This window comes from Mastigoproctus giganteus, chromosome 3 (assembly GCF_048544385.1).
Source record: "Mastigoproctus giganteus isolate SK-2022 chromosome 3, ASM4854438v1, whole genome shotgun sequence".
NCBI lineage: Eukaryota > Metazoa > Arthropoda > Arachnida > Uropygi > Thelyphonidae > Mastigoproctus > Mastigoproctus giganteus.
Genome location: NC_143577.1, coordinates 122,515,229 through 122,532,291, shown reverse-complemented (window position 1 = coordinate 122,532,291; position 17,063 = coordinate 122,515,229). Strand labels below are relative to the sequence as shown.

The 17,063-nt window shown below is 42.5% G+C and overlaps 1 protein-coding gene across 1 annotated transcript in view; it reads right to left on the bottom strand.

Annotated features, from left to right (window-relative positions):
* LOC150088255 (intermembrane lipid transfer protein VPS13A-like) overlaps positions 1-17,063 on the bottom strand; it is a 3,009,916-nt gene that overhangs the window by 1,807,233 nt on the left and 1,185,620 nt on the right. The window contains exon 32 of the mRNA XM_090370087.1: positions 16,892-16,982. Coding sequence (XP_090226213.1) covers positions 16,892-16,982 — 91 coding nt within the window. The remainder of the gene's footprint in view (positions 1-16,891; positions 16,983-17,063) is intronic.

The following is a 17,063-nucleotide window of genomic DNA, read 5'->3' as shown; positions in this document are numbered from 1 at the left end:
GTTGGTATGTAAAGCCTAGTAGCTTCCAAGATAAGTTCTTTGAATGCTTCCCATTTTGAATTTGCTGTTGGTAACATCATCAGTTAGTCCCACTGTATAGAATTTAAATACTGTCTCAGTCAATCGTAGTCGCCTTTACGAAAGCACTAACAATTCCCTTTACCCCTAATGGTAGTTACCTCTTTGAGTAAATCCCACTTTAGCACACTGTGATCACTGTCACCTAGTGGTTCCTTTACCTGCAGATTTTTAATGCATGAAGAATCACTACTGATAATCAAATCAAGAGTATTACTCCCTCTAGTTGCCTCCCGAACCTGCTGATGTAAAAAGCAATCATCCAATAAATCCACAAAAGCCTTGCTAGTGTGTGAGTGACCAACCCCCAAATTCCAGTCAATATCTGGGAAATTAAATTCCCCCATGATTAGACTCTCTGATTTACTGGCCCACTCTATTTTCCTGTACAGTTTCTTATTATACTCATCAGAGTCATTAGGCCTATAGCACACTCCTACTCTCAATTTTGATCTTCCAATGCTTATGTCACACCAAACTGACTCGACACTGCACTGTCCAGCAATGTCGACTGGCTTCACTTCCTTGGATTTTATGTATTTCTTAACTAATAGCATAACCCCTCCTCTCTTCCTATCCTGTCTATCCTTTCTGTAGACATTGTACTCCCCAAATTCCAGTTCTACATTCCTTATATCTGTGCGACACCACGTCTCTGAAATCCCTACAATATCTGCCTTTGATGTTTTGAGCAAACCTCAAATTCATCAAATTTATTTACCAAACTCCTAGCATTGGTGTACACACAAGTATACATGCACCTGTTCTTTTTCTTAGCTACCCTAACACAACCCATGTGTTTATTTGTACCTTAATGATTCCCAGCAGTCTCTGAAATATCCTGCATCTTATTTTCCAGGCTGCGGCTGATTCCAATAGAAGCAGTGCAAGAATCACTTTCACCTCAAGCAGTGGCTACTGTTAATCTATTAGTCCTTGTATCCCCCCCCCCCAATCTAGCAGTTTTCCGACCCACCTAAAACTGCCTCGATAGCATCAGCAAACATTCTTGCACCCTTTCTATATAAGTGTATCCCATCCCTGTAGAAGCAGTGTCTCCTGTTAACAAGTACAGACCAGGCTGAAAAAAATTCTACCCCTTGAGCCTTGCACAATCTTTCCAGGGCCGAATTGATTGACAGGGCTCTCCTCATATACTCCCTCCTATCGTGTCTGGGCATAATTGCAGACACTTTTTTTTTGGCCGATGCTGCATAAGCTTGCTTTCTTGCATCATATGCCTGTACTAATGGTAATGCTAAAGTTCCCGTGGTTTCAGTGTTTTGCTGAATGAGGCAAGATCCTCACCTAATTTGGTCTGCTGACGAGGCTACTAGTGACGGTCGTGTTCAAAGCCGCTAATTGGATTTTTCTTATTTATTGATTTGAAATTATTGTTTTTCTAAAACTTTTGATTTAAATTTAGTAGTATAACATTATTTTGTGATTTTTTGATTAATTTGGTGTATTTATTCTTTACTCGGCCTTGTAAAAGTATCGGTAAGGGTTTCCACGTGTTCGTAACTACCGTTACCGTTAGTAACTTTCCCGCCATTGTGATACCGTACTAGATATACCGTAGGTTATATACCGTACTAGATAGCGTTAGTTGAACTTCGTTAGCAGTTAAATTGTACGTTTAAATAAATACATATAACGACTTAGATTACAAACGTAATATAATTAATAACATAACATAATTAATTAATAAATTAATAGAATCATGACTCAGACCAGAGCAGCAAAGCAAAAGGCTCAAGCTAATGGAAGTGCTGTGGCTCAGAGCAGAACTGAGGGGGGCAGTTGTCCTCTGACTCACAGCCTTATAAAATGCACTGTTTGCTTGATGTTTGCAGAGCAATCGGGTACGGGACATGATACTGCCAAGGGGGATGTCTTTGTGTGTGCGCGATGCAAGGAGTGTATCGATATCAGGCAACAACTCGGCGTTCTTGTGGGCCTATATGAGAGCTTGAAGGACAGGGTGGATGCCCTCGAAGAAACTAAATTGAGGGGCCCATCAAGCTCTCAGCTGCCCACATCAACGCCAGAGCTTGCACTTGGGCTTCGCGTGACACAGAGACAACCCCTAAGGCAGAATGCGCTGGTCCCGAAGGAACTAGTAGTTGTTGGTGACTCTATTGTCAGGGAAACGGGGAACATGCTTTGTAAAAAAGATAGGTGGAACAGGACCAGGGTATGTCTGCCAGGGGCAAAGGTTGATGACGTTGTAGAGCGAATATCATCTTTTAAGGGCACAAAAGGTGATATAGTTGTACACGTTGGCACTAATAATATTAAGAGTAGGAGACCGGCAGAATTACTTAACAAGTACAGGTCACTGTTGAACAAAAGCCGAGAATTAGGGTTGAATTTGAAAGTGTCTGCAATTCTGCCCAGACACGATAGGAGGGAGTATATGATGAGAGCCTTGTCGATCAATTCGGCCCTGGAAAGATTGTGCAAGGCTCAAAGGGTAGACTTTTTTTCAGCCTGGACTGTACTTGTTAACAGGAGAGATTGCTTCTACAGGAATGGGATACACTTAAATAGAAAGGGTGCAAGAATATTTGCTGATGCTATCAAGGCAGTGTTAGGTGGGTCGGAAAACTGCTAGCTTGGGGGGAGACAAAGACCAATAGATTGACAGTAGCCACTGGCAGAGGTGAAAGAGATTCTTGCACTGCTTCTATTAGAATGAGCAGAAGCCTGAAAAACAAGATGCATGGTATTTCAGAGACTGCTGGGAGCCATTGCGGTACAAGTAAACACATAGGTTGTGTTAGGGTAGCTAAGAATAGAAACAGGTGCAGGTATACTTGCGTGTACACCAATGCTAGGAGTTTAGTAAATAAATTTGATGAATTTTAGGTATTGCTCAAAACATCGAAGGCAGATATTGTTGGGATATCAGATATCAGAGACGTGGTGTCACACAGATATAAGGGATCCAGAACTGCAATTTGGGGAGTACAACGTCTACAGAAAGGATAGACAGGATAGGAAGGGAGGAGGGGTTATGCTATTAGTTAAGAAACACATAAAAACCAAGGAAGTGAAGCCAGTCGACATCGCTGGACAGTGCAGTGTGGAGTCAGTTTGGTGTGAGATAAACATTGGGAGATCAAAATTGAGAGTAGGAGTGTGCTATAGGCCAAATGACTCTGATGAGTATAATAAGGAACTGTACAGGGAAATAGAGTGGGCCAGTAAATCAGAGTGTCTTATAATGGGAGATTTTAATTTCCCAGATATTGACTGGAATTTGGGGGCTTGTTACTCACACACTAGCAGGACTTTTGTGGATTTATTGTATGATTGTTTTCTACATCAGCATGTTCGGGAGGCAACTAGAGGGAGTAATACTCTTGATTTGATTATCAGCTGTGATTCTTCATGCATTAAGAATCTGCAGATAAATGAACCACTAGGTGGCAGTGATCACAGTTTGCTGAAGTGGGATTTACTCAAAGAGGTAACTACCATTAGGGGTAAAGGGAAGGGTTATTGCTTCCGTAAAGGCGACTACGATGGACTGAGACAGTATTTAAATTCTATACAGTGGGACCAACTGATGATGTTACCAACAGCAAATTCAAAATGGGAAGCATTCAAAGAACTTATCTTGGAAGCTACTACTACTAGGCTTTACATACCAACTAGGCGCCTCCGTACACATTGTACTTCATCTCTGTACACATTGTACTCCCCAAATTCCAGTTCTTCATTCCTTATATCTGTGTGACACCACGTCTCTGATATCCCAACAATATCTGCCTTTGATGTTTTGAGCAATACCTCAAATTCATCAAATTTATTTACCAAACTGCTAGCATTGGTGTACACGCGGTATACATGCACCTGTTTCTATGGGCGCCTCCGTAGCCAGGTGGGAAGGAGCAGCAGTGCGTAGCACACGCTTCTTGATTAGACCGGGGTTCGAGCCCGTCACCACCAAATACGGAGGATGCGGAAAGGTCATTCAGGGAATGACCACCGCATATCCCGGAGCAATATGGCCTTAGTTGCTAATGCTCCTAAAAACCAAATAACAACAACAACATACCAACTAAGAAATATTTTTCAAGGTTTAGGCCAAAATGGATGTCAGATGAACTAATGAGGCATATGGCAGAGAAGAAAAATGCATGGGATACATACAAATTAACACATGACACAGAAGCCTATGATAGATACAAGTTGATATGCAACCAAGTTACAAAGGAGGTTAGGCAGGCGAAGGCAGATTATGAGAAATCCTTGGCAAGGGATGCAAAGAAAAACAGCAAAGAGTTCTTTACTTATGTAAACTCTAGAAGGAAGGAGATGAATCAGATTGGTCCACTTGATATTGATGGGTCAAGTGTTGATGATCCTGCTCAGGTAGCTAACAAACTAAATGAATATTTTGCATCGACATTCACACATGAGGAGTTATTCAGCGAGGGGAATGCCAGAGGTGTATTCAACTCTAGCAGTAAGCTACAGAATCTTGAAATAACTGGGAGTAAAGTGGAGGAGAAACTGTTGAAGATAAACACAAGAAAGGCACCCGGGGTGGATGGGATCTATCCAGTTATATTAAAGGAGGCAGCAAAGGAAGTAAGCAAACCCTTAGCCATAATTATGAGAGCTTCCTTGGACTCAGGGGAGGTACCCATAGACTGGAAATGTGCAAATGTGACCCCAATTCACAAAGGAGGATCAAAGGCTGACACAAGTAATTATAGACCTGTGAGCTTAACTTCTGTTCCAGGAAAATTAATGGAGGCACTGGTTAAAGAAGCACTGCAGGATCATTTAGACAAGACTTCAGTTATAGCTCAGACACAGCATGGTTTTGTTAAGGGGAGGTCTTGCCTGACCAACTTGATTGGATACTATGATGCAGTCACAAAAGAACTGGATGCAGGGAATAACTTTGATATTATATACTTGGATCTTAGAAAGGCTTTTGATACTGTTGCACATGGAAGACTGCTACACAAATTGGAGCAGTGTGACATTGGAGGCAAATTGCTGCTATGGATAAAGGGGTGGTTGAGGGGGAGAAGACAGAGAGTGGTAATCAATGGACACTGCTCATCGTGGACTGATGTTATTAGTGGAGTCCCTCAGCTCAGTGTTGGGTCCATTATTGTTTTCTGTATTTATAAATGATATTGATGATGGTATATCGGGCTTAATGTCCAAGTTTGCAGACGATACAAAGGTTGGCAGGGTTGTCAAGGACACTACTGACACTATGCTGCTGCTGCAACAGGATCTGGAAAGGTTGAGCAGATGGGCTGAGAGGTGGCAAATGAAGTTTAACATTGACAAATGTAAAGTAGTACACATGGGAAACAGCAACCCCAGAGCAACGTATCAACTCTGTGGTACTACACTGACAGTGGTAGAGAATGAAAGGGACTTGGGGGTGGTTGTGCAGGCAGATATGAAGTTCTCTGAGCAGTGCAGACGGGCTGCAAGAGTAGCTCATGGAGTATTGTCAATGATATACAGGAATTTTTCCAGCAGGGATAAGGAGGTGATTATTCCATTGTATAAGGCGATGGTCAGGCCACATCTAGAGTACTGTATACAGGTCTGGAGGCCTCATTTCAAGAAGGATGTAGAGCTGCTGGAACGAGTACAGAGAAGGGCAACAAGATTAGTGAATGGAACAAAGGGGTGCTCTTACGAAGAAAGGCTTAAGTTTTGCAAATTACAGTGTCTGGAGACTAGGCACCAGCGAGGTGATCTGATAGAGGTGTATAAAGGCTTGAATGGTTTAAGCATGCTCAATGCTGATGGGATTCTTCCTCTAGCTCAGAAAAATCACCTTAGAGGGCATAAATTCAAATTGAGGAAAGACAGATGTAGGATAGACGTGCGGAAATTTGCCTTTAGCCAGCGGGTGGTTGGTTGGTGGAACAGACTTCCATCCCTTGTGGTGGAGGTTGATAGCCTAAATAAGTTTAAGGCTCAGCTGGACAGGTATTTTGAACGAACAGAGGGGTGAAGTGGAAGTGGGTTTTTTTTTTTTTTTTTTTTTTTTTTTTTGGCTGATGCTGCATAAGCTTGCTTTCTTGCATCAAATGCCTCTACTAATGCTAATGCTAAATAAGGCAACAAGTGTTTCACCTCTTTTAGCTTCTTCTCTCCCTCTAGAATGCTAACATCGTACTCAGATTTCATTAATATGTGGATAATCAGGTTCTAGCAAGAGAAACTCCTTCCCTCCTTTTTTATATTCTGCAGCATTATTACTTTTTACAATTTTTTTTCTGGGAAGCAATCTCTTCTTTAGGCTCAACTGGTCATCCTCACTCTTTGTTCCTCCATCAGGTTGGGAGCATTATTTTCTTCATTATTGTAAATATAGAAGTATAAATAGACATGTATGTATATGTTTAATAACATAAGAAGGCAGTGGAAACAAGAAGGCAGAAAACATCAAAAAGATGAAGTAGTCTACACATATATAGTTATCTATAAAAGGTTACCACAGTGATTAATGACAAAAATTTTGGTAAACTAGAGCAATGAAATCTAGAAAACAGGTTATTTGGGCTGAGAAATGGCAGTTGAAGTTTAAATTGACAAATACAAGGTACTCCGGGATTACTGAAAATTGGGTAGCAGTAATCCCAGTGTAACTTATCAACTGTATAGTACTGCAGTCAAGGTAGTGGAAAACGAAAAAGATTGGGAGTAATTGTGCAGTCAGATAGGAATTTCTCTGAACAGTGCAGACATGCAGTCAAAACAGCTTTGTCAATGATACAGATACTTTGCTAACAGAGATAAGGAAATGATTATACCTTTGTATAAAGCTATGGTTAGGCTGCATCTTGAGTATCGTATATAGATCTGGAGGACTCACTTCATGAAGGATGTAGAGCTGCTGCAACAAGTGGAGAGAAGGAAAACCAGGCTGGTGAATGGAACAAAAGGGATAACCCAGGAGCTCACATCTGATGAGTATGGGCTTGGCACACCCAGGGTACTCAACTGGATATCGTCATTCTTCTCTTTCTTGGTGATCCACTTCTACTACTGACTTTCTTTCTCTCTCTCTCTCTCTCTCTCTCTCTCTCTCTCTCTCTCTCTCAGGCTAACTCAAAATTTTTTTGGCTGCTGCACCATAAGCCTAAGACTTCTTTGCACCAAATGGCTAATAATAATAATAATAATAATAATAATAATAATAAAGAAAGTGTACCTTACTACAAGTACGAACCCCAAGCAGTACTAGTGACCTGAAACCACAAGCTGTACTGGGACCGTACCATAATAACGGATAAAACCATCCCGCACAACAGACCGGATATAACCCTTGTGGACAAGATGCAAAAGGCTACCTATCTGATTGACATAGCAGTTCCGAACACTAGTAATATTCAGAAAACCCATGAAGAAAGAATTAGGAATATATGAACCTGAGACAATGAGATTAAGATTTTGTGGCATATGCAAGGGGTATCAATCATCGTGTCAACCACCGGTATGGTACCAAAGACTATAGAGAACACCTACAGGGAACTCCAGTAAGTCGCAATCCTGAACATCTGTAGGAAAGTCAGAGATTTCCTCGACCGACAGTAACACCGGACATTACAACCACCCTGTGTACTTGGTAGCAGTACTCGTCACAGAGTGGAATCCCCCAATCAGGGAGAAATAATATGAGCAACAACAATAATAATAATAAGGGGGCGTGATGAACCAGAGGTGAAGACACTGGACTACCAGCCTGATGGATCTGAGTTCGAGTACCGCCTTGGCGGAAGCGACCGCAGCTCCATCACGCTGGGAGACCGGCATAATATTAATAGGAATAAATTAGAATAATAATAACAATAAAAAATAAATTAATAGTAATAAAAAAATTAATAAAATAAATAAACATCGTGAAAGTTGTTCCAAAGGACCTACTCACCCCAAGGTCGGAGTGGCGGCTAAGGCAGATTGTGGCGCCATCTGGCATCACTCGCGAGAACTACCACTGGACAAAAGCCGAAGCTAAACAGGTCCACCTCCAATAATGGATGATGTTGCAGAGAAATATTAATCATACTGCATCGAGTGTGGCACAGGATAAAGTCACTCGCGTTCAGGCCTTAGGCAGAGGGTTTGGTTCGAAAAATCAGAGATGGTCTCCTGAGGAAGACAGTTGAACGAGTGGTGCTGTCCCCTGTAAGGCTACCAGAAAAGAAGGGCAAGACCATCCAACACCACTAATTGGAAGTTCTTCCTGTACAACTTCGCTAGTGACCACCCAGGAAGGGAGAAAATGCCAACGCATGAAGTGGAGCATCAAAATGAATACGTACATCATGGAAGCATACTACGAAATAACGAAGCTGGAGACCGATATTACAACTTTCAGGGTGAGACTACATACCAAGTGGCTGCAATGATTCCTGGATATTCAGGTCACTGAACAGCGAACCAGAGAAGGACCATCGTCATGAAGAACCTAACAGCCCCTGCAATCTTTGAAAAAATCAAGCAGGACGTGAGCGATCAACTACAAAGGATAAAGAATATGGAACCAGAGGAGGAAGAACATACCACCACCGAATCAGAGGCAGAAGAGCAAGAGGAAATACAACCCACAGCAGTTGAAGTGGAAACAGATGAGATCATGATATCCAGAATAGAAGACGAGTGGAAGAAGGCCGAATAGAACCTTGTGGAGAGTCACAGACCACCTGAATCTGCACATAATACCGACTTACCTCGACAGCAATAGTGCAAAACTGGAGGCCATCCACACAGCTGTGTATTGTGCTGCAGTAGCAACTACAGGGATTAATGGAAGAGAAGCGAGAGACCAGCAGCAGCAGAAGAACCGAAAACAGAAGGAACTACCAGCTTGGGATAGAAGACTTCAGCAGAAGATAGAAGAATTAAAGAGTCCATATAGGCCAATTGAACCAGTACCAACTGGGCAATAGGAGTAAGAAATTAAATGGAAAAGTGAAGTGCATCCTCAAGAGAGAGAGAGCGTCCACACCAAACATGAGACAAAAAATCAGAGAATAGGAGAGTAGTTCAACACATTGAAGCAGAACCTCCTTGCACTCAGCAAGAGACTACACTGATACAAAGAGAGCTCCAAGAGGAAAATAAAAAACCGAATCTTCGAAGAGGAACAAAGAGGTTTCTAAAGGAATCTCGGAGAAGATGGGAAATAAGGAAGATGGACCACCTGAGAAGAAGATGATTGAGGATTTAGGGGAAACATATGGAGCAGGGAAGTAAAACATAACAGCCAAGCCACCTGGATAGAACTAGAATGCAAGAAAACCAAGGACGTACAAGAAATGAGAAAATGGATTGGGGAAGAAGAACTAAAGCAAACGATTAAGAACTCTCCCAACTGGCAAACTCCAGGAATAGATAACGTCCATAACTACTGGTACAAGAAGCTCAGTTGCACACACAAAGCACGTGGCAGAGCAGTTCACCCAAATGATAAGGCACCCAGAGACAATCCCGAAGTTTTTCACTAGAGGAATTATATATCTGAAGCCTAAAGAAGAAGATACAAGAAATTTGGCAAAATATAGGCCAATTACCTGCCTCCCAACAATGTACAAGATCCTGAGCAGCTGCATATCCTGCAAGATAACAGACCACTTGGAGAGCAGGAGCATAATGGCCGAACAGCAAAAAGGATGCAAGCGGCTGAGCAAAGGATGCAAGGAGAAATTACCATAGATGCCACAGTTATGGAGCAAGCATACAAGAAGCGCTGCAACATGTACGCAGCCTACATCGATTACCGCAAGGCCTTCGGCTCCATTGCTCATAGCTGGCTAATAGAGGTGCTGAACATCTACAAAGTGAATCCGATAGTGACAAACTTCCTAGGAGAAATGAAGATGAAATGGAGTACCACCATTAACGTCGAAAACATCACAACCAGGCCAATCTCCATTAGGAGAGGAATCTTTGAGGGAGATGCCCTAAGCCAATTGTGCTCCTGTCTTCCACTAAACCCACTATGCACCATGCTCAACAGTAGCAAGTATGGATATAACCTCAAACAAGGCAAGAAGAACCTGTACACCCTCACCCACATGTACATGGATGACATCAAGTTCTACATGGGAACCAGAAGCATCTCCAGCAACTACTCCCGATCACCAAAGAATTCAGCAATGATATTACGATAGAATTTGGTCTAGACAAATGCAAGACCCATGAACTGCACCAGAGAAAATCAGTGAACCGAAACTACCAATTGTAGACTGACAAAGAGATCAAAGCCATGACAGATGGAGAGGCCTACAAATATTTGAGGATGACGCAGGCTCAGCAGTTACAGAATAAGGAAATTAAGGCCTGCCTGATCGAAAAATACCACGAGAGACTCAGAAGCCTGGTTAAAGCAAAGCTGAATGGAGGGAACACAGTTAAAGCCATAAGCACCTTTGCAGTCCCAGTATAACATAGTCCTTCGGAGGTCATAGATGGAGTAACACCAAGCTGGAGGATAAAGTGAGAAAGACAAGGACAATGATGACCAAGAGCCACCAACACCAACCAAAAGCTGCTGTAGAGAGACTGACAATTGCTCGGGAAGAAGGAGGAAGGAGCCTGATAGACCTCATTGAGCAACAGAAGACAGTGATAGTTAACCTGAATGATTACTTCCAGAAACTCACAGCAGGACTCCACCAGGCCATAAGGAAGATAGATAAGCAGTATACCCCAATCAACCTAAGCGAGGAGTCCCCCACCAAGTAGGAGGTACAAACAAAGCTAGAAAGATAGGCAGAGAAAACACTCCATGGTAGACACTACAATAATCTCCATCAGGATCACATACATAAAACTGCTTCCAATGCATGGCTCACGAGCGGGACGCTCTTCCCCGAGACTGAAGGATTCATGCTCGCTATCCAAGACCAGGTAATCAACACTAGGAACTATAGAAATTACATCACCAAGGAGCCCAGAGTGTTCGGTGACTCACGTCGACCGCTGGATGCAAGATGATCACTCAGATTGAGTACACTCATAGACATGACCAGGTAGCCAGGATAATACAGCAGAAGCTAGCAAGGAAATACCTGTTGATCATAGAAAGTGTACTGTAATAAAAGTACGAACCCCAGGCAGTACTAGAGACTCCAACCAACAAGCTGTACTGGGACCGCGACATAATAACGGACAGAACAGTCCCACACACCACAGACCGGATATAACCCTTGTGGACCAGAAGGAAAAGGCTACCTATCTGATTGACAAAGCAGTACACAACACTGGCAACCTGCAGAAAACCCATGGGGAAAAAATCAGGAAGTACACGAACCTAAGACAGTAGATCAAAGCGATGTGGCATATGCAGCAAGTAAGGACCATTACGACCACCCTGTCAACTACAGGTCTGGTGCCAAAGATCCTACATAACAGCCAATCAGCAATAGGTCTCCTGGAAAACACCTACAAGAATCTCTGGAAAGTCGCAATCCTCAACACCTGTAGAATATTCAGAGAGTTACTAGAAGAACGGTAACACCAGACATAACAACAACCACCCTGTGTACTTGGTAGCAATACCTGTCACAATGAGCAATCCTCAATATAGGGATAAATAATACAAGAACAATAATAATAATAACAGAACCACATAGGGCTATGAGCCCACTGTGGTTCTGTCTAGCACTCAACCCGCTATCCACCATGCCTAATGGTAATAAGTATGGATATAACCTCAAAGAGGAAGAATGAAACTGTACACCCTCACCCACCTGATGTACATGGATGACATCAAGCTCTATGCGGCAACTGAGAAGCAACTCCAGCAATTACTCTGGATCACCAAAGAATTCAGTAAGGTCATCACGATTGAATTTGGTCAAGACAAATGCAAGACCAATGCACTGCACCAGGAAAAATTATTCGGCCGAAACTACCAGCTGCTGACTGGTAAAGAGATCGAAGCTATAACAGAAGGAAAGACCTACATATACCTAGGGATGAAGCAGGCTCAGCAGTTAGAGCCCAAGGAAATCAAAAAACCAGACCGAAAAATATCATCAGAGACTCAGAAGCCGCTTGAAAGCAAACCTGAATCGAGGGAACACAGTTAAAGCCATAAAAACCTATGCAGCTCCAGTACTAACATACTCCTTTGGGTCATAGATTGGACTAACACCGAGCTAGAGGATATCATGTGAAAGACAAGGACAATGATGTCCAAGAGCCGCCACCACCCGATGTCAGCAGTGGAGACTAACAACAGCTCAGAAAAAGGTGTTGAGGAAGGGGCCTGATAGACCTATTAGAGCAACAGAACACAGCAAAAGTTAACCTGTAGGATTACTTCAAGAACAACACAGCACCACTCCACCAGGCAATAAGGAATATAGATAAGTGGTATATCCCAATCAACCTAAGTGAGGAGCTCCCTTCCTCCCAGAAAGTGCAAGAAACGAAGATAGAAAGATGGGCAAAGAAGACACTCCATGGCAGACACTACAATGACCTCCATCAAGATCACATCAATAACACTGCTTCCAGTGCATGGATCATAAGAGTAATGCTCTTCCCCATGACTGAAGGATTCATGCTCAAGGATTAAAGCCAGTTAGAAAGTACATCACAAAGCAGCCCAGAATCTCAGATGAGACAAGTTAATGATGCCAATTGGCCTGAGAAACGATCCAACACATCATTAGCATTAGCATTAGTAGAGGCATTTGATGCAAGAAAGCAAACTTATGCAGCATCAGCCAAAAAAAAAAAACCCACTTCCACTTCACCCCTCTGTTCGTTCAAAATACCTGTCCAGCTGAGCCTTAAACTTATTTAGGCTATCAACCTCCACCACAAGGGATGGAAGTCTGATCCACCAACTAACCACCCGCTGGCTAAAGGCAAATTTCCGCACGTCTATCCTACATCTGTCTTTCCTCAATTTGAATTTATGCCCTCTCAGGCGATTTTTCTGAGCTAGAGGAAGAATCCCATCAGCATTGAGCATGCTTAAACCATTCAAGGCTTTATACACCTCTATCAGATCACCTCGCTGATGCCTAGTCTCCAGACACTGTAATTTGCAAAACTTAAGCCTTTCTTCGTAAGAGCACCCCTTTGTTCCATTCACTAATCTTGTTGCCCTTCTCTGTACTCGTTCCAGCAGCTCTACATCCTTCTTGAAATGAGGCCTCCAGACCTGTATACAGTACTCTAGGTGTGGCCTGACCATCGCCTTATACAATGGAATAATCACCTCCTTATCCCTGCTGGAAAAATTCCTGTATATCATTGACAATACTCCATGAGCTACTATTGCAGCCCGTCTGCACTGCTCAGAGAACTTCATATCTGCCTGCACAACTACCCCCAAATCCCTTTCATTCTCTACCACTGTCAGTGTAGTACAACAGAGTTGATACGTTGCTCTGGGGTTGCTGTTTCCCATGTGTAGTACTTTACATTTGTCAATGTTAAACTTCATTTGCCACCTCTCAGCCCATCTGCTCAACCTTTCCAGATCCTGTTGCAGCAGCATAGTGTCAGTAGTGTCCTTGACAACCCTGCCTACCTTTGTATCGTCTGCAAACTTCGACATTAAGCCCGATATACCATCATCAATATCATTTATAAATACAGAAAACAATAATGGACCCAACACTGAGCCCTGAGGGACTCCACTAATAACATCAGTCCACGATGAGCAGTGTCCATTGATTACCACTCTCTGTCTTCTCCCCCTCAACCACCCCTTTATCCATAGCAGCAATTTGCCTCCAATGTCACACTGCTCCAATTTGTGTAGCAGTCTTCCATGTGCAACAGTATCAAAAGCCTTTCTAAGATCCAAGTATATAATATCAAAGTTATTCCCTGCATCCAATTCTTTTGTGACTGCATCATAGTATCCAATCAAGTTGGTCAGGCAAGACTTCCCCTTAACAAAACCATGCTGTGTCTGAGCTATAACTGAAGTCTTGTCTAAATGATCCTGCAGTGCTTCTTTAACCAGTGCCTCCATTAATTTTCCTGGAACAGAAGTTAAGCTCACAGGTCTATAATTACTTGTGTCAGCCTTTGATCCTCCTTTGTGAATTGGGGTCACATTTGCACATTTCTAGTCTATGGGTACCTCCCCTGAGTCCAAGGAAGCTCTCATAATTATGGCTAAGGGTTTGCTTACTATCATAGAGGGATACAAGGTGATCACCCAGACTGAGCACGCTTGTAGACAAGACTACGTAGCCAGGATAATACATCAGAAGCTAGTGAGGAAATATCAGTTGCTTAAAGAAAATGTACCAAACTACAAGTACGAACCCCAGGCAGTACTAGAGATACAAACCCACAAGCTATACTGTGACCACGCCATTATAACAGATAAGACCATCCCACACAACAGAATGGACATAACCCTTGTGGACAAGATGGAAAAGGCTACCTACCTGATTGACATTGTGGTGCTCTCACACTAGCATTGTCCAGAAAACCCATGAGGAAAAAAATAGGAAGTATACAAACCTGAGACATGAGGTCAAGGAGATGTGGCATATGCAAGAAGAAATGACCATCCCAATCATCATGTCAACCACTAGTATGGTGGCAAAGACCCCTACATAGCAGTCTAGCAGCAATAGGTCTCCCAGAGAACACCTACAAGGAACTCCAGAAAGTCACAAACATAAACACCTGTAGGATAGTCAGAATTCCTCAACAAACAATAACACCAGACATAACAACAGCCACCCTGTGTACTTGGTAGCAGTACCCATCAGGGATTGGAATCCCCCAATCAGGGAAAAATAATATAAGAGTAACAATAATAATAATAATAATAATAATAATAATCAACAGTTGGCGAGAACATTGCATTCCACTTTGATTCTACAAAGGCATCAGCAATGTTGGAACTCATCGTGCGTAGACCGTTGACCTGTGCAGATGGTCAAGTAAAATGGTCTGCACGGGCAGCATCGTCCTCCCCACACCGGGTGGAAAAGGCCTGGGTTCGAATGCCATTGATGACGCAAGGAACTTAAAAAAAAAAAAAAATGTACATGGATGACATCAAGCTCTATGTGGGAACTGAGAAGCAATTCCAGCAACTACTCCAGTTCCAGCAATTCCTACAACAATTCCAGCAACTCCTGAAGAATTCAGCAATGATATTAGGATGGAATTTGTTATAGACAAATGCAAGACCCACGGATTGCACCAGGAAAAATTGGTCAAACAAAACTACTAGCTGCAGACTGGTAAAGAGATCAAAACAATGGCAGCGGAAGAGGCCTAAAAATACTTGGGAAAGATGCAGGTTCAGCGCTTACGGCACAAGGAAATTAAGGCCTGTCTGACCAAAAAATGGCATCAGAGAGTCAGAAGCCTGTTGAAAGCAAAGGTAAATGGCATGAACAGTTAAAGCCATAAACACCTATGCATTCCCAGTGCTAATATACTCTTTCGGCATCATAGATTGGACTAACACCAAGCTAGAGGATATCATGAGGAAAGACAAGGACAATGGTGACCAAGAGACGCCAACAACACCCAAAGTCAGTTGTGGAGCGACTAACAATTGCCCGGAAAGAAGGAGCAAGGGGCCTGACAGATCTCAATGAGCAACAGATGCCAGCGATTGCCAACCTGAAGGATTACTTCCAGAAATATACTGTAGCCATAAGGAAGATAGACAAGCAGTGTACACCACTCAACCTTAGCGAGGAGTCTTCTCCCAGCCAGGAGGCACAAACGAAGCTAGAAAGATGGGCAGAGAAGACACTCCACGGCAGACACTACAATGATGTCCATTAAGATCACATACATGAAAGTGCTTCCAATGCAGGGATGCGCTTCCCAAAGACTGAACGATTCATGCTCATCATCCAAGACCAGGTAATCAACACCGAAAACTACAGAAAATACATCGCAAAGGAACCCAGAGTGTTCAATGACACGTGTCAATGATGCCACCTTGCCTCAGAAAAGATCCAACACATTACGACGGGAAGCAAGGAGATTACCCAGACTGAGTACACTCATAGTCACGAGCAGGTAGCCAGGATAATACAATAGAAGCTAGCAAGGAAATACCAGTTGATTGAAGAAAGTGTACTGTACTACAAGTACGAAACCCAGGCACTACTAGAGACCCCCCCCCAACACACAAGCTGTACTGGGACCCTGCCATAATAACGGATAAGACAATCACACAGAACAGACTGGACATAACACTTATGGACAAGAAGGAAAAGGATATCTGTCTGATTGACATAGCGGTACACAACACTGGCAACCTGCAGAAAACCCATGGGGAAAAAAATCAGAAAGTACATGAACCTAAGATAGGAAATCAAAGAGATGTGGCATATGCAACAAGTAAAGACCATCATATCAACCACAGGTGGCAAAGAATCTACATAGCAGCCTAGCAGCAATAGGCCTCCCAGCGAACACCTAAAAGGAACTCCAGAAAGTTGCAATCCTGAACACCTGTAGGATAACCGGAGAGTTTCTCAACCAACAGTAACACCAGAAATAACAACAAAACAACATCCACCCTGTGTACTTGGTAGCAAACCCATCACAAAGTGAAATCCCCAATCAGGGTAGTGAGAAATAATATAAGAGCAATAATAATAATAATAATAATAAGTGTGTGTGTGTGTGTGTGTGTGTGTGTGTGTGTGTGTGTGTGTGTGTGTGTGTGTGTGTGTGTGTGTGTGTGTGTGTGTGTGTGTGTGTGTAAAAATTTATTATATATACATAACAAATTTTAATTTTTGTTATATATATATATATATATATATGTATATAATAAAAATTAAACTACACTTACCCATATTCTTTGAATCAGGCATTTCCCCTTCAGCCAGATTTTCTTGATAAATTGCAATCATTGTGCTCAAATCACGCTGTCCAATATTAATCTAAAAATGAAATATATAAGAATTTTTTATTTCACATTACTAAATGCAGTTCTCAAAACAATTTTAATTGTGTAATTTTCA